The sequence below is a fragment of the Thermobia domestica genome, chromosome 7 (assembly GCF_964235325.1).
Source record: "Thermobia domestica chromosome 7, izTheDome1.hap1.1, whole genome shotgun sequence".
Classification (NCBI taxonomy): Eukaryota; Metazoa; Arthropoda; class Insecta; order Zygentoma; family Lepismatidae; genus Thermobia; species Thermobia domestica.
The window spans coordinates 36,137,670-36,156,161 of NC_137460.1; the positions used below are offsets into that span (position 1 = coordinate 36,137,670).

General features: G+C 35.1%; 1 protein-coding gene across 3 annotated transcripts in view; it reads right to left on the bottom strand.

Annotated features, from left to right (window-relative positions):
* mr (anaphase promoting complex subunit morula) overlaps window positions 1-18,492 on the bottom strand; it is a 52,751-nt gene that overhangs the window by 27,310 nt on the left and 6,949 nt on the right. For 2 of the 3 annotated variants that reach the window (XM_081764479.1, XM_081764481.1), the window contains exons 3-6: window positions 16,606-16,717; window positions 13,280-13,418; window positions 10,279-10,453; window positions 334-559 (exon numbers count right to left, since the gene is read on the bottom strand). In XM_081764479.1, coding sequence (XP_081620605.1) covers window positions 334-559; window positions 10,279-10,453; window positions 13,280-13,418; window positions 16,606-16,717 — 652 coding nt within the window. The remainder of the gene's footprint in view (window positions 1-333; window positions 560-10,278; window positions 10,454-13,279; window positions 13,419-16,605; window positions 16,718-18,492) is intronic. The other variant, XM_081764480.1, reaches the window with a different exon arrangement.

Sequence of the window (18,492 nt, forward strand, 5' to 3'; positions counted from 1 at the left end):
TACACAAGAAACGAAATGAGTTCAAGTTCCATAAACTAAATGGTTCACACACAAATTTTTGGCGTGGAAACCAAATTCGATTTCTGGTAAAAACTCATGTAGTTTGGACCCCACGTTAAGCTGTAGGTTCACGTCTCATGTTGCTTTGATGCTGGGAAGGGAAACAGAACTGTAAATGAATTAATCAACGGTAGGAATTAGTGGAACAAGAAGAAAGACAAAAGATAGTCAAAGAAATACTTCAATGGAAAAGGGAAAGCCAGACTACACATAATATTACAATATACGTGGCACTATAAATTATGTCATTATAACAGAAAATACATTATTTACCTGACAGGTTGCGTTACAGTTTCCAGCAATACTCCAGTAGGATCTAACTGTCTGAGTGCTCTAATTGCAGCCACATATGCCGTCAGAATATCAGGTGTATTTACTCCTGGATGAAGTAAACGCGTCTCCAAAGCTTTCTGAAGTTTTTGAGTCAAATAAGGCCTTAGATCGGTCTTCTGCAAACAAATTCGTAAATCTTCTACCGCCGGTTGAGAATCTGGGTATTCTACGATATTAAAAGAAAAAAAATGCTTATATGGCATTATTAAGATGTTAATTGAATGTTGTATCAGAGTTTAAGAAACGTTCGTCAAGTGGGGCACAAGTATTAGTCAAAATGTTCTATGAACTACTCTATTCTTCTTCTTTTCGAAAGTAAATTTATCATTTTCTTTTTTTTTCTTTTTTAATGTTTTAAGCATACACCACCATATCAGATGCATTTGTTTTTATTACAATATTGTTTATAATTCCTGTAAATTCATGTTGGTATTAACAAAAGAAAATACATAGTATTCTTTTTATTTAATAACTGAAAGCTATTAAGAACAGTTTATAACAGTGGTCGCCAAACTTATGAAGCTTTTGAGCTACCGTGCCGTTTTTAAATCTTACAGTGAACTACCAACAAAAACAACTACCATTTTTTTAAAATCTTACATTTGTTTATTGCTTATAAACTTACATTACTAGTAAATATGAAGTGAAACTATCCAAGTTAGCAAATGTCTAATGTACACACGAAAAACATAACGTTTAGCAAATGTCTAATATACACACGAAAAACATAACGTTTAGCAAATGTCTAATATACACACGAAAAACATAACGTTTAGCAAATGTCTAATATACACGCGAAAAACAGCGTTTAGCAAATGTCTAATATACACACGAAAAACATAACGTTTAGCAAATGTCTAATATACACACGAAAAACATAACGTTTAGCAAATGTCTAATATACACGCGAAAAACATAACGTTTAGCAAATGTCTAATATACACATGAAAAACATAACGTTTAGCAAATGTCTAATATACACACGAAAAACATAACGTGCACAACCCCACGCTTATACAATCAACTGTGAGATGAGCCTGACAATGGCAGTTGCGCAGAAGAAACAAGCACTTGTTGTCAGCGCCTCCGGTCGTTAGCGTCAGCTCAGTGGAGGAATCAAGGTTAGCCAACTGGAGCGTTAGCGCGATCTAACGAAAAAGTCCCCGAGAGCTACTAGTAGCTCGCGATCGACGGTTAGGCGATCACTGGTTTATAATAACGAGTTAAAATGCCTGTTCTTCACACGAGGAGATATCGGTTTATGGAAAATATTTGACTCCCTTTCCTCCTTACTATATGCATGCCAATGAAAGTGTATAATAAACATCCATTAGATCTGAATACTACTTATTCTAGCTTTGGAACTTCTTGTATTAAATAAAAAGCAAATTCTGACCAAAGCAAGTACTATCTAATAAGAAGGCCCGGATCTTGTTGACAAGTCAACTTTTCTCTGTTACGCATAGGACAAGGGAAGTTCAAATAAAAACGTCATCCATCAACTCCAGATTCTAAAACTATATTTTTTAAGAGTCAACTTTTGGTCACTTTTTGCCGTTTTGAAGTTTTAGGTCATTATTGAATATTTTAAGGTAACTTTTATTTTAAGGTAACTTATGGTCTTTTTATTCTTTTTCTTCTACATAAGGAAATCTTAAAATGAAGACTGTATACGGATGTGAAAAAGACGAAGGTAAATAATCTCTTTTCATGTTTTCTGACTATTGGGGGTGGAAAAACTGCGTTCTTAACAAGCTAATCAAAACGTAGCTGGTTAAGGAAAGGTAAGGATTGGTAGGTGGCCAAAGAGATAGTGTTGGGTTGTTGACCACAAAGGATGTGATCACGTGAATAACTAAAACTAGATTAGAAGGCGTACAAAGATTTTAAACAGGCTTTTTATCTATTATTTTCATGTAGTCTACACTTGCGAACTTTTATTGTTTTAAGAGTGCTTCTAGTTTCAACTCGGGAGTGATTTGACACTTTCAGTACGTACAATGCCGTACAATGGACATAAATGATCAATGGAGTGCAACTAACTGAAACAAAACTTTTTAAATATGAGTGAGAAACGTTAATTAAAATCCAACAGATATTTAAAAATATCAATGTTTAATGAAATACACGTTTAAAAAAACGCAAGTTTCAAGTTCAATTTTTGTGGATTTTAGGGTCATTTTACAGGAATTTTAGTGTCACTTTTTAGAAAATTTTAGGGCAACAAGATCCGGGCCCTGCTAATAAGTAACTGCGTTACAGTTCGGGCAACGTATCTTTACCCAAACTGTAACGCTATTATTTATTAGATAGTATATGCTTTGGTCAGAATTTGTTTTGTATTTTATCCATAAGATAGTTTACTTTTGTTATAAATTTTGACACACCCTATCCCCAATAGAATACGCCCTTTAATCAAAGTGGTATGATAAATACCTATCTTCAGGTAGCTATTAATTATGTTCCAAAAATCATTTCCATTACATCAGTCAATTTCCCGGCCCCGAAAACTACGGATTGACACTAAAATTGGTCATTTTGGACATTTTATTTTCATCTCTCATGCCGATAGGGGCTGAACTTGGACTTAAACGGCATTGGAAGTATCAGAATTTATCTCAGCGATTACAAAAACTATGAACTCGACTCTTAATATCGTTCGTTATCGATTAGTTCTGTATCACCCTCTTCCTACCCCTAAAGGAGTGTTAGGGGTATCTTACCTCCACAGTACTTTTTCCGTACTGTAAGTCATGTGTGAACCAAGTTTGGTTGAAACTGGTCAAGAAGTTTCAGAGTTATATTGAATATACATACATTGTTATGCATCCATATTATATATGTATATACCGGTATCTGTCATTATCTGAGAAAAGTTTACAGTAAAAATGATTTTAGCTCGATCTTAACGTAATTTGAGCCGAACATTGCTAGCTCAGAAAACGCTATATTTATAGCCATAATGATTAATGGCCCCACAATGTAAACCTGCACCGAAGGAAATAACGTCGGTTATAAAATATGATTCCTGAGTATTTCGTTTATTAGTTTGTAGTAAGTCCTGAAACTAATGACTTTTTAAAAAAAATATTTTTTAAGGTTTAGGCCTGGAAATGTTTCTTCTACCTTTCTCGATCTTCAGCTTCCTCTTTCTTCTAACTCCCAATATTTTTTTTTCTATACTTAAAATCATCAAACAGTTGTGTTCCTTCTTCCTATTCCTCGCTTTCCTTTCATCTTTCCTTCTATGGTAGTATGAAGAAGACAATTTCTTCGCAAGATGTGTCCAATCTAATTGGCCTTCCTATGAAGGATGCTGGCTAAAAACGTCCTCTTCGCTCTTATCCGTTTTAAACCATCTTCGTTTGTTGATTTTTCCGTCCATTTTATCTTCTCCGTTTTTCTCCAACATCACATTTCGAAGCGCTCTGAATATTTCTTCTCTAACTTCCGTAATGTTGTTTCAACTCTTTGAACCATACAGTCCAATGCTCCATATATAGCACTTGACCAACTTCTTTCTTAGGCCAATATTGAGCCTGCTAATTACGGTGATCTTTTCTTGTTGAATGCTTCTTTGGCTATGGTAATTCTTGACCTGGTCTTTTTGGTGCAGTAAGCTATTCTCCTCAAAATACTTCCCAGGAACTTCATATTATCAATCTCTTCAAGTTCTCTTTGTTCTACCCTGACCTGTAAGTATATTGCGAGCCTATCTTATTCAAAAGCCGTGATATACACAAATATTTTGCATTCGTACACCTATTCTTAATCTTCACCATAGAAGTGTAGAACGTATAACGTTTCGTCAATTGAGATAATCACTTTCGATTCTAGAAAACATAATAATTAATTAATAGCTCAAACGCGGGCTGTGTTACATAAACAACTGTCTGCAGTTTATATACTGCATTCATGTTGCTTAGTTACTAAATTATATTCTGCTTCACATGGAGTAAATACTTACGGATTTAATTTATGTAATTATAACCTTATTTCCATTTAGAATCTTAGTTTCATTTAATAGTGTATATTAATGGTAGTACGCTTCACGTGATTTGGTGGTAAATCTTGTTATATATTGCAGACCTAGTGAATGTAGCGGAGCGGCGATTGTTAGCTATTAGGAATTAGCGTTACCCACAAAGTATTCTTAGATTTTGTTTTTTTATCTGCCTGACGACCTTTCAAAAGTATTTTCTTCTTCTAATTTTCATTGTTAATATTTCCATTACCAAGTAAATAAAATTGTTAGTCAAGTTTTCGTTAACATGGTTGTCCAATGAACTATAAAACGATATCTTTTTTTGGAGTTGTCCTTACACATCTTACAATGTATGACCGTCTATTTCAATTTGTCTATGTAACAAATTGCAAATCACGGGTTCGAGTCCTGGAGCTATGTTACAGTGGAAACATTAACAATGGGAAAGAAATCGGTCAGAACTAAAATTTTTATATTTACAAATATCATTGTAGCATTCATGAAAAAATTCAGTCAGGATAACCGGATGTGGGATTCGAACCCGAAGCCCGGGACTTCACAATTGCAAAACCAAAATTGTCAACATTTGTCTATTAGGTCCCATCGGTCTATTAATCTAAATATCCATAACATACTTTACCGTACTGTAATTTCCCCATAATGATGATGAAGGATATCATCTTTTACTAAGTAGGGTTTCCAAAGTCAAAATTTGAACGACGAGGCTAAATCTTTCTTAAAGAGTTTCCCCACATTCGCTATGAAAGGGAGCCCATAAAACAAAATTGGCTCAAATCAGCCGAACCGTCTAGAAGAAGACAAAAAGCTGAAATGCAAATTTTCAATGAAGAATGGAACTCCACTCTCTTTTCTAGAATAAGATAAGCCTCATTACCATGTAAACTTTCACAAGGGAGAAAGTGCACATGTCAACACCTTATATGTAGGTTTTTTTGTTTTTTTTTCATTTTTAAAAGAAGCGGTGAATTTTATGTTGAAATAAAACGCAGAAAAATGTTTTTAATATCCATTAAATTGGCTTCATTTGACAGATTATTTTATGGTACTACGTTTGAATACAATTTCGAGCATGTGGCCACTGCGGCTGGCGCGTAAATGGCATAATCTGGAGGTCCAATGTTCACATACTCTTCGCAGTAAATACGGTTGTATTTCGGCAATAACGCGTCGAATGTTGGCTTCCAAGTGCTCAATTGTTTCTGCTTTCTCGGTGTAGACATGCGACTTTACATATCCCCCAGAGAAAATAATCTAATGGCATCAAATTGCACGGGATGGCCAGTTAGATCCATTTCGTGAAATTAATCGTTTGTCAAATTGAACCATGGTTTTCAAAATAAATTTGGACAATTTGCAAACGTTGCTCCGGTGTGAGTCTATTCCTGATGAATTGCCAAACCAAACTAACCTCAAAACAATCCAGAACTGTAATATCAGCTGTCACAGAAAACAGAGTTGCCAGTTTAAAGTTCTTTAAGGTTTATTTCCCTAAGATACTTTAAATGACAATGTTAGCAAAGACGGATGCCTTTCCTGATGGTACTTTCATTGATGAGTGCAAATAGACCATTCTCTCAGACTCCGGTATCCAAACTCTTTGTACTACTTGCCTTCCTCTGTTCGCTATCGCTCATCTGGTACCTGCACTTTCCGATAGTCACGAAGAAAATATTCCTGTTAAATACTTACTCCTAAAACTTTTATAGCTTCCTGTGAAAACTGACAAATTCACATGCACCAATGGTTGCCATATGTTTAGGTGTGACTTCTCTCCGTTGACTTCTATGGGAGATGAATTTTACCCATGATTATTCTTCTCTCGTTCAGCTTATTTCAGATTTAATGTTGCTATAAATTCTGCCAATGGTCTTGAATGTCATGCAATATTTGGTTACGATCCGTCACGTTGTTCAAAATAAGAAGCTTCAGTGATGTATAACATTTCTCAGGTACAGTACAGTTTTGCTGTATCATATCCAGGGTTGGCAAAAACCATGGTTTTTATTGAAAAAACAAAAGTTTTTTTTTTGGGTTTAAACTCGGTTTGTTTGGTTTAAACCAGGTTTTATTGGTTTAAATAATTTACTCCTATGTATTTATATTAGATATGGACAGAAATTAGTTTGTTTCGCCTTGGTGTTATTATGCAACAACAAGGTTATGCTGGAAGGGGTTACATAAGCTTAAAGCGGAATACAAAACTCTTCTCGGCTTCATTCAAGAAAAATTGTTCATTTCGACACGAAACCGGGACTAATTGGTCACAAATGCGATTGCCGACTCACTCACGAAGGACTCCTGATAAAAATACATTGTACTGATCTATACATAGGCCTAGTTGTTAACGAATCGCTAATTGGTTTACACTTGAAAGATGGGTTGTAGTTCGACCGAGAATTGAACACGGGACCCTTGATTAAAAGGTGAAAAGTACATAAACGTAATGCAGATGGTTTCATATGTAGACTCACCATGAAGTTCACAAGATTTAAAGCATTTTTCGTTTTTTTTTTTTTTTTTTGTTTGTTTGTTTGTTTTTGTTTGTTTGTTTAAATCAGCCAACCCTGATCATATCCTTAACATGGACTGCCTCGAAATACAAAATAAACAGTTTCAATTTAATGTTTCTTTACAGATGTTTTTCTCTAATTTTTTAAATGTTTTTCAGTTAAATCTTCTACATTTTTCCATGTTAAGTCGAACGTCGGGCACACGCTTACAACATGTCACACGAAAACTGCCAAGTGTTCTTCGGTAGAGTGAGTGATTTGTTATTTATTATAGATTTATTAAGAGCTGTACTTCACAAAAACAATATTTGGAGCTTGTGAAGATATCACATCTTCACTACTTTATTCATCATCATTACTTTATTCATCCAGATCATAATGCTAGTACCAAAAAAAGTGTTTTTACTAATAAATGCACAGTAGATTGATCAGAGAAACAGATCAATCTTACCATCCATTACGACTGTTATTGATATGTAGTATGTACAGTCCGCAGCAAACAATCTGCAACATGAGCATGTAAGTTTATTGTGAAACTACGCTTAACAGCGCAGGGAATCAACATAACGTCTAAGTGGCACGAATCACGCCAGAAGAAACCTCGGCGCCCTCTCCATCACACTTATTTTGGAGCAAAAGACTTCGTCGTTTCACAATAAACTTACATGCTCATGTTGCAGTTTTTTTTTTTTTTTTTTTTTCTGTGAACTGTATAACATGGTTCTGAAACATGTAATTCATATTGGAAACCACGAATACAATTACCAAACTGTGAAAGTGGAAGTAATCTACCTAGTCCAACCCCCCATTTCTTTGTTTTGGTTTATCTGAAAGTAAGTTATAGAAAACCTACCTCAGTTTAAAATTACTTTCTCGAGTTACCGTAAATTTTCAGAGAAAATGTTAATTACAGTAGCTGAAAGACGGAGACGTATATCTTTTTTCATACTTCTCGATTTTTCTCTTTAAAGCTAACATGTAGTCTGGATAATAATTATCCCACTTCGATACGAATGAAGTATAGCACACCAAATAGGTGATATAACCATAATATTAATGTTTCAACTAACAAATTGAACTTCACATCCATCGCAATGTATAAATAAAAAGATACATATATAGAAAAGAAAAGTGATTCTTTTCTTGGATTAGATAAGACAGGGTGTCTACTAAAATTACAAAATGAAATTTCGTGACTTTTTCGTGACCTTTTCTTTACCAAATCTTAATATTTCGTAACATTCAAAAACTAATAACAGTACCTATATTCTTCAGCACTAATCTTTATCTTATCTCTACTTTCAAAGGCTGTTCCTTGGAGTGATAAAAGATTGGTATCTTCTCATAGTTGAATAAACTGGTTAGATGCGTAGGTGGTTTCGGCGATGCGATGCGATTTGCATCGCCACTGCTCAATGATGCCAGCTGAAGGAAAGTCTCATGACCGAATCTAAATGTGAATTTGCATGCATGCGATAGAAGCGTGCTTTGCTTGCGATTTGGTAGCGTCTAACGCCGACAATAGATATTTTTGGCGGTGAATTTTAACGCTGTATACAATAAAATTTTCCAGTCTGTACTTATATTCCTACAGATAAAGTGATCATAAAGCTAAATTTCCTTTCATGACCGTTTTCTGATTTCGTGACTTTTTCATGACTTTCGTGACCGATAGACACCCTGTAAGAATCAGGGCTTGCCCAAGTGGGCCCAACCCGAAAAAACCCACGGTTTTTTTCGGGTTGGGCCCACCTGAAAAAACCCACTTTAAAACCCACCTGGGTTTTTGAGCTTTTTGTTAGTATATTATCGGTACAACTAAGGTGATCACATTGAAAGTGACTTTTATCAGATTTTGGACTTCCCTTGGGCGAATTAGATGCTTTCAGGTTAGAGTATACAACAACATTCAAGGTTAGACCTATATAAAGTTCTGAATGCACTGAATGAGTAAAAAAGCTTACCTTAGCTTGAGATAATTATAGAACAAGTTAATGTATAGACGTTATACCTCATACATTTGATGAGCTTAAGGCCATAGGTGCCTGTACCACTAGTAAATATGTAAATACATTAGTAAAACTATTAGTATTATTTCATACATTTGATGGTAACAGAAGTATTCCTCAGTTACATTTGGTTTTCCAACAGTTGCTACTCTTCAAATAAGCATTCTTTAGAATCAACACTAGCAATAGCGTAAAAATTCTTGTCAAATTTAAGAAGCTTAATGCTCGGAGTTCCGAAGACTTTGTAACCCTACTATTTCAGGTGCTTAATTTAAAATTCCATACTAGTGGAAATGTCAATGTAGAGTAAAGATAGTTGCATTTACAATAAAACTATTTATTTTAAGCTGGAAGATATTTAATTCTATTTAAGACATTTACCTTATAAAATTGGAATTATCTCTTTGTTAATTGTTTTAAATTCATTTTCGAGAAAGAAACGTCTTGCTAGTGCTAGGGAAATTCCCGTAATTGAACGCGCAAAGTATCGGAAGTGACAATAAAACCATTTATTTTACGCTGGAAAATATTTGGCATATAAGATATTTTGAAACATTTATTTTATAATATACGAATTATATCTTTTTTTTAAATTAATATATTTGGTATTCATACGGTATTTGGCGAATGTTATTGAGGCTCCTGGAATGTTTCGATCTACATTTGTTCGTTTACCTGCCTGTACCACACATATTACAGGGTACAACTTTCGGTTTTTTAAGTTTAAATTTTCAGGGTACAAGCACGAGACACACTAAATTTCCTGCATAGATTTTGGCGGCATACCAATCATTTCAAAATTTCAAAATGGCGGCATTTCTTTTTTTAAAATAGCGGGTATCCACGCTACAAAGCGCAATTTTCGGTCTTTTAGAAACGAATTTTCAGAGTAGAAGCACGAGACACACTAAATTAGCTGTATATGTATTTTGGCAGCGATCCAACGTAAAATTTCAAAATGGCGGCCATTTTTCAACTAGCGTAGAATATCCACGCTACAGGGTGCAATTCTCGGACTTTTAAGTTGAAATTTTGAGGGTAGAAGCAAGAGACGTTCTAAATTTGCTGTATATATTTTCTCGGCGATTCAATATAAAATTTCGAAATGGCGGCCATTTTTTCAAAACAGTGGTGAACAGAAAATTTGCAGAGCACATTTTAATACTTTTACTCCAAAGACATTGAAATATTTCGAAAAAAAAAAAAAAAACCAATTAAACCCGAAAAAACAATAAAACCCGAAAAAACTCATATGGGCCCAGATGGATTGGATTTTTTCAAACCCTGGTAAGAATTATCATTTCATAAATGTGTATTTTGATTTAAAAAAAGAAAAGAAAGAAAGACAAAAGCAACTTACCGATAATAATATTAAATAGTTGATCAATTCTTGTCCGAGTATATGTCTCGTAAAGATAATGAGTTAACTTCTGCTTAAATTTTTCGACAGCTTCCTGTGTATTCGTTCTTGCGTGTTCCGTATCACCACCGCAGTAAATTCCTATTAGCCAACCCATTACAACAGTATCCAGCCACTGTAAAGAAAATAGGAAAATTGACAGCTACATACACATTATAACAAACAAACAAACAAATAAATAAATAAAAAAAGATGATATTCACTACCTAAGCAGAACGGTAGTGTGTTTGATTGATAGCTATTAGTTTTAAGCTTTCTGAGCATGAAATTAAAAAGATGACCACCAAGGAACTGTCACCATACTTAGGTTTATTGATTCATTCCGAGAATAGGACAAATTGAACCACATGCGAATTCTAGTAATAGACATTTAAGATTGGTCGAGGAAAGTACTGAATGAACTGTTGAAACTATACAACAATTAAGCATGATAGAGTTAGTGAGCATGAAAGGGTTAGGGAGCTGTTGTTTTTAATAAATATGTACCAAAGCATGTTTGTAATATCTTCTGTATTACATATGTGTTCTATAGGCTACGATTTTAAAATGATTTCCTTGGCACACCAAGCACACTCTTTCAATGTACACTCATGTCCAAAATTATTGTCGCACGTCTATAAATGTGTTGTTTTATGAATACAATTTGATAAGGAAATTGCCCAGCATTTCTTATAATATTAGTATGTGTATAAACGGCAAAGACATATATGAGGCAAATTTCATGACAAAAGAGCAGTAAATAAGAACAATAAAACGAAAATAAAACTTTCCTGTCCATTTAGCAATGTTTTGTTTTACTCATTCTAATTTTCATATTTATAATTCTTTTCCTATGAAATTTATCACAAATATACATATCCCGATTATACACATAGTATCAGTATTAAAAGTACTCTGCAAAATCATTATCAAATTATATTCTTACAAGAAGACAGTTATAGATATGCGACAATCATTTTGGACATGAGTGTACACTGAAAAACTAATTTTTTGAAGTTTCAAGTCCTCTTGAAGTATAAAGGTTACCTAAGATGTGGATCCAAACTTAGTGTGGAGTCCGAACCACTCGTACTCTCACCATCTGACTGAGAATCGAACCTAGAGCTCCCATACCAAACGTGAAAACGCTCACAATGTAACTATACGGCTCTCCACAACTGTTTCATTGAAAGTGAACTGATAAGCTAGCTTAAAAAATTCTGTCCGTCTGTCTTTTATAGGTTTCTCGCAACAATTACTAGAGCATATAAATGTTAATGAAAGAGGAAACAACCGATTTTTTTTTAGCACATCATATACTCTATATATGTGAATTCAATAACGTACAGAGTGTAAAAATGACTAACTGGACTGGAACTCGAACCCTGGACCTCCGGCATACCGTACCGATGCATTAACCATTACGCCACCCAGTCCATATATTTGTACGTTATTGAATTCACATCTAGAGAGGATATGGAGTGTTAAAAAATCGACTGTTTCCTCTTTTATTAATATCTATATGAACTCAGGGATCGTCCAAGCACAGCAGGAGTCTGTGGTACACTCATGTCCAAAATTATTCTGGCATGTCTATAAATATGTTGTTGTAAGAGTCTAATTTGATAACGAATTCGTCGGATATTTCATATTATGTTAGTACGTGTATAATCGGCAAAGACATGTATGTGGTAAATTTCGTATCAAAAGAGCAGTAAATAAGAACAATAAAACGAAAATTAAACTTCCTTGTCCATTTAGCAATATTTTGTTTTACTCATTCCAATTTTCGTATTTATAATTCTTTTCCTATGAAATTTAATACAAATATACATTTCCCGACTATACATATAGTATCAATATTAAAAGTACCCTGCAAAATCATTATCAAATTATATTCTTATAAGAAGACAGTTATAGGTATGCGACAATCATTTTGGACATGAGTGTACAACCCACGTGGTCCGAGTGAAGAGCACCGACTTTGAGAGTGAGTGGCTGTTCTGGGGAGCGTAGTGGTTAACGCATCAACACAGTATGCTGGAGGTCCATGGTTCGAGTACCGGTCCAGTCAATCACTTTTTCACTCTTTGTACGTTAATTACTAGCACATTTTGTGCAAATTTTTACCAAAAGTTCTGTCTAATAAGGGGAAAGAAAAGAACGAACTATCTGCCCAATCCGCGGATCTTTAATGAGTATGAAAAATATAACGTCACTTTTCATTTCATTAAAAGATTCGTAAATATAACCGGAAATCACGTGTGTCGTTTTACCTACATGTGTGTATATTACTACCATGTTCTGTGTGTAGAAATATTAATTTAGAACATTTTAATTATTACACATCTAATAAAGATCTGACAAGGGCAGAGAGAGAGAGAGAGAGAGAGAGAGAAAGAGAAAGAAAAGAGTTTAAATTTGATATAATTTTACCCATGCTGAAGAGTACTCGCTTTTCAACGAGAGGACAGAACAGTAAAACAAATAAGTATCCAGTGATCGCGACTGCTTTCTTTTTGCATCCTGTGCCTTTAAATAAGTGATACAAAAAAAATGAAATGAAATTTTTGAGTTTTACGTCCCACGGTTATGCCGGTGAGGCTAAAGGAGACAGTGATGATGAGTAATGAATGAAATGGTGGAATAAAGAAAGTGAGAGGAAATGGGAGAACCCCGAGAAAACCCACGTACACGGTGTTTGTCCACCACAAAGTTCACTTGGTGGGGGCTGGGATCGAACCCGGGACCCCAAGCACCAGAGGTGAACGCTCTACCACTGAGCCACCGCGGCCCCAAATAAGTGATACAATTCACTTAGTCATTACAAATCTTTCTTTGTGCCTATGTGCTCGTATACTCTGGTAGACGTAGCGAGAATTACTTATAACAAAGTCTTTATAACAAAAACAAAGAAATATTTTATTTAACCTTTAAGAGCAAATTATATAATAAAACTTACCCTTTCTAAGGAACCAATGTGTGATACATCGAAACTTCCTTTACACGATTCCTGGACGTGGTTTTCAATCCGTACATGAATTAAGTTTGTAAGTACATTTCCAGCTAGCCTCTCAAGGAGCTCAAGTTCAATTAATTTTCTGAAATTAAAATTTATATTTGTGAAAGCTACACCAACAAAACAAAATTTTAACTGTTAATAACAACTACTTAACAGGCAATCACATGAAAGGTAATTTTGTCTATTCTGACAGTGCATTGTGAACTAACTAACAAAGTACTTAATACTAATTATGAACACTTATATTACGTAAGATTTTTTTTTTTTTTTAAGCGAATTAAAAACTGCTACAAAGTACAACAGTAACATCTATACACATTGATTTCACAGAAAAGTGCCCAATTCATTCCACTAGTCAAATATAGTTTCAACAGATATCTTAGTTTTAATTTCAATGACTTTTTACCCGCCTTCTTCTCACCTTATAGTTGATCATACCTTTGCTTTATGTTCTCCACTTATACCTGACAGTATATTACCTTTATGTGTCTTTTCAGATTATTTTTAATCCGTTTTTCAATGTTTACAATAATATAATTCAATGTTTAGTTAGAAAGTAAGTAATATAAAACATCCTACAAATGTTTGTCATATTTTAGTTTCCTTGCTTCAATTTTTGTTGTTTTAACTCCACTTGCTTCGTGGACGTAGTGGACTTTGTGAACTACGTATACTGATTACATGGAATTACAACTGAATATTCGTAGTAAGAACTGACTGCCCCTCCCCCCCCCCCTTAAAGATGTTCCCGATAGTAGTTTTCCGATTTTTATGGCAACTACACAAGAAATTATTGTTTAAAAGAGTAAAAAAAAAAAAGGACCTTTCTAATAATGAATTTTAGACTTGTATTGACATGAGGCCGGACGAAAATATTACAACAATAACCATTTTCGAAGGAAGAAAAAAAGAAGGAGCAGATGTTCTTTGTTTGGAAACAGTAGCAGCGATAGTAATCTTGAATATCCCGCGGTGCGGAAGGGGGAAGTAGCAAATTTTAAGAGCTTTGTAAAATTATTAAAAACTCAATTCGTACAGGACTTGTTTCTGAAGAGGGAACGGGGGAGACGCAAGATAGTTTCGCCGCTACTGTTCCTAGCCATTTGATTTCGGAATTCTCTTGAGATCTATATTAAGTTATATATTGACATACACAGAGTGGACTTTTATCTTGAAACGAACCCATAACTTTCAAACTAAATGATAAAAATTAATGAAATTTTTTGACACTCAAATATTGACAGGGAGGACATTGTTTATCATACTCCCCAATACCACCTGACTAACAGTGTAAGCAACCCAGATAAAGTTATATATTTTTAAATGGAAGTATGTCAGTTTATTACATATTTAAAATCTACACATTTAACAAAAACTTACAATATCACATTTATTAGTAAGTGCTACAAACTACGGACGCTACCATATTACAAACATCCAAACACATCCAAATTGTGGAGGCCTCTACAACAGTAAGAATACAGATTAGACAGACGTGTCAGTGCACATCTAAAGTACTTAAGTGTCAAATACTATGCCATGATAACAACTAGGAACAAAGTTACAACGGACTGAAAATTTGCTTAGTTTTTCCAAAAGCTTCTATTTCGAAAAATGTACCACGATAAGTATTACATTCATTTACATAGATAGTTACACATATACTGTTTAAAATGGTGTAGTTGTAGAAAATTGATTTTGAAAATGTTGCCTTCGTCTACTTAATTTTTGGAAGTTGTAATTACAATAAGTTCTAGCAGTGTTGCCAAGTTTACCAATGTGCATCATAGCTCTGAAACGGATAGAGATTTCAAATTTTTGTAAATGGCATTATGCTTTATACGTTTATATGGAAACTATTTATATGACTATATGTTAATACTTATGTAAGCACTTTTTCGAAATAAAACCTTTTTGAAGAAAGTAAAATTTTCAATTCCTTGTAACTTTGTTTCTAGTTGTTAGAAATACATCATATTATGGTCATAGTGTTCGACAGACACTAAAATACTCCCGAGTGCACTGACACATCTGTCTCATTTGCATCATTACTGTTACACAGGCCTCCAAAATGTTTTCAAATGTTTGTGATACTACACCGGCCTTAGTTTGCAACAATGAATAATAATAAATGTGGTATTGTAAGTTTTTGTTTAACACGTAGATACGTATGTGGGTTTGTAATGTGTAATGCTTTGACGTAAGGCTAGTTAAAAACATGTAACTTTATGTTGGATTGGCAACTCTATTAATCAGGTGGTATTGGAAAGTATACAAAACAATGTCTCCTTATTAATATTTGGTGTTATGGTCCACTTTGTATACAAGGTATGTCCCAAAAGTCATGAAATATATTTTTCATGGTCGCAGCACGTTCGAACGTGTTGAGTTAGGTGGGCTCCGCAGCGCAGCTTAGGTCAGTCTGCTCCGAGCATCAGTGGCGTCAGGATCGCTGATTTAGTGCATCGTGCTTTGAAACCACGTCATGGCGGGTACTTTCGAACAACGTTGGGCGATCAAGTTTTGGACAAAACTCGATAAAACCGTTACAGAAAAGGATCATCCACGTGTGAAAAGACATTGCCGCTACCTGGCTAAAGCATCATGGGAACATGCCCAGACACTCGTCTCCGCGCGTTCGTGAGTTTCTGGTGGCAACGCTGCCGGAGTCACCCTATAGTCCAAACCTTACTCCGGCCGACTTCTTTTCGCTCCCCAAGATCAAGAAAGTGCTCAAAGGACGCAGTTTTGACAGCATTGAGGCTATCCAAGCGGCTGCGACAACAGTTTTAAAGGAGATTTCTGTCGAGGCTTCCGAAGGGGCGTGTCGGTGGAAAAATGTGTAGATGCTCATGGACAGTACTTTGAAGAATATTAATCTTTTGTATAGACCTTGTTCATAACTTTTTTTAAAACATATTTCATGATTTTTGGGACATACTCTCTATTTAACAGAACCTGAAATAAAGGTCCCTGACATTTCAAATAGTGTATGTACTCTATCGAAACACTACAATACAACAACTCAGGTCTACAAAACTGGAAGTAACATCGAAGAATACGACCACACATAGCTCAACTAAAAACTCGTTGGTCTTAACCCTTTCTGGGCTATAATGATAAGGCTTTTATTGTATCAATATACTACTACATGATACTATTTATATAGTTCAACTGTTTGAACACCCACTCCCTTTCCTTCCGTTGTCACACATGGCACTCAACTGGCCACTTTTATACAGAATTACAGTTCTTTTTCAAAGTACCTGTTGACGTTGTGAAAAGTCTGAATGATGCTCTGACATTGACACTGTTCTACGTCATGGGAACAGCCTTCACATTGGACAACATCCTCTGACGATTCATCTCCATCTGCAACTAAGAATGAGAAATATAAAATCCAATGGCACTCTCAACAGAATAAATAACAGTAAACAACAAAATGAATTCAGTAACTGGATATTTTAACTCAATCTCACTAAGTTTGTTATCAAGAATTAATTAACAATAATAGTGTTAATTATGCAATCTGAATATTGCATAAATAACAGTTAATGTAAAAAAGTGTGTAATACCAAAATAATAAATAAATAAGGTTTTAAAATGCTGCAATGATGCTCTGAAAAGGGTACAGAAAAAAAGGGCGAAAAGCGGGAAAAAGACAAACCTTGCGAGATAACAGGACAAGAGCCTTCAAACCAGAACTGTTCTGGTAAAAATGGTCAAAACCGATATTTTAGTTTTTCCCAAAAGTTTTCTTTCTTTTTTTCTTCTTTCTTTTATTCAAACAGGTATGATTTTCGCCAAACCCAGTATTTGTTCTTGTACTCATTGCCAAACAAGTTAACGAAGAAGCAAGAAAGCTTTGGACAAAAAACCGGAACCGTTTTGATAAAAAAAACTGAACCGGTTTGATAGAAAATCAAATCGGTTTTGAAAATTCGTTTTTCTTAAAATATTCAAAAACTAGTTTCATTTCTTCTAAAAACCGAAGAAGTGATTTCTGTGGCCCCCACTAATGATAACCCTACTTAAAACTCCACGGCCATTCACCAGAAGATAACGTGGCTAACCAGAATACGCCTAACTCGCCAGAGATTACTGTCCCCCTACCGGTTAATCATAGTTGGAACATTATGTTAGAAGTTGACTACCACTGTCCACAACAAGTCTCCCCCCATTTCTAGGGTGGTTGTTGATACCCATCCCAAAAGGGGTAACGGGATATGCCCACTTCACGATTAGTCGTTTGACCACAAGCCTGCAGATTTCTAAAACCTGGCCCTCCCTATCTTGTGCATTAATGAACCTCATAATATATGCAGTTCTTCAATGGGTGCCCACTGGATGGTTTTAGGGCGTAAGATGCGCCCACGAGAATATTTCTGATTATAAAGTTTTCATTAAAAACGGTACAATGAAGTACACTGAAGTCAAAACGGTGACGGATTCTACATATGTTCCTATGAGTTTTTAAAACATGTAAGCTTCACCTCTCTGCTCCAAAGAAGAAACAAAGTTCTTTGAGCTTTCTCACCTTCTTTGGGAAGTATTTGAAGTTCTGAATAGTTTCTTCTTCCTTCAGCGAGGAGTCTATCTCAGTTTCAGAGACAAATGTTTGTTCTTATTAATGCACAGCTTTAATGTTCAAAGCAGTTGTCAACCATCAAATTACCGACACGGAACAAAGAGAGGAGGGAAAAAAGCTCACGAAAAATACAATCCGAAACTGGCTTTCCTAAATAGAAAAAAAAAAACTTTATTCTCATAATATGTTCTGTGCTCCAAATTTAATAGTCCAATGGATTAACGGCGCGGTAGCTCAGTGGTAGAGCACTCACTTGGCGTGCTATGACTCCTTGGTTCGATCCCAGGCCATGTGAATTTGTAGTGGGCAATTCATGTCCGTGGGTTTTCTCGGAGATCTCCCGTTCTTCCTACATTCTCATTTTACCAACTACTTCATAAATGTTGTCCTTCATTAACCGTCCATTTCCTTTAACCTACAGCGCATAACCTTGAAGAGACACAGTGCTTCATTGATAGAGCGCACCCCTTTGTTGCCAAGGGTTCAAGGATCGAGTTTGCGGTTGACAACACAATGTCCGTGGATTTTCTCGGGATTCTCGTTTCCTCCAACATTCTCATTCTAC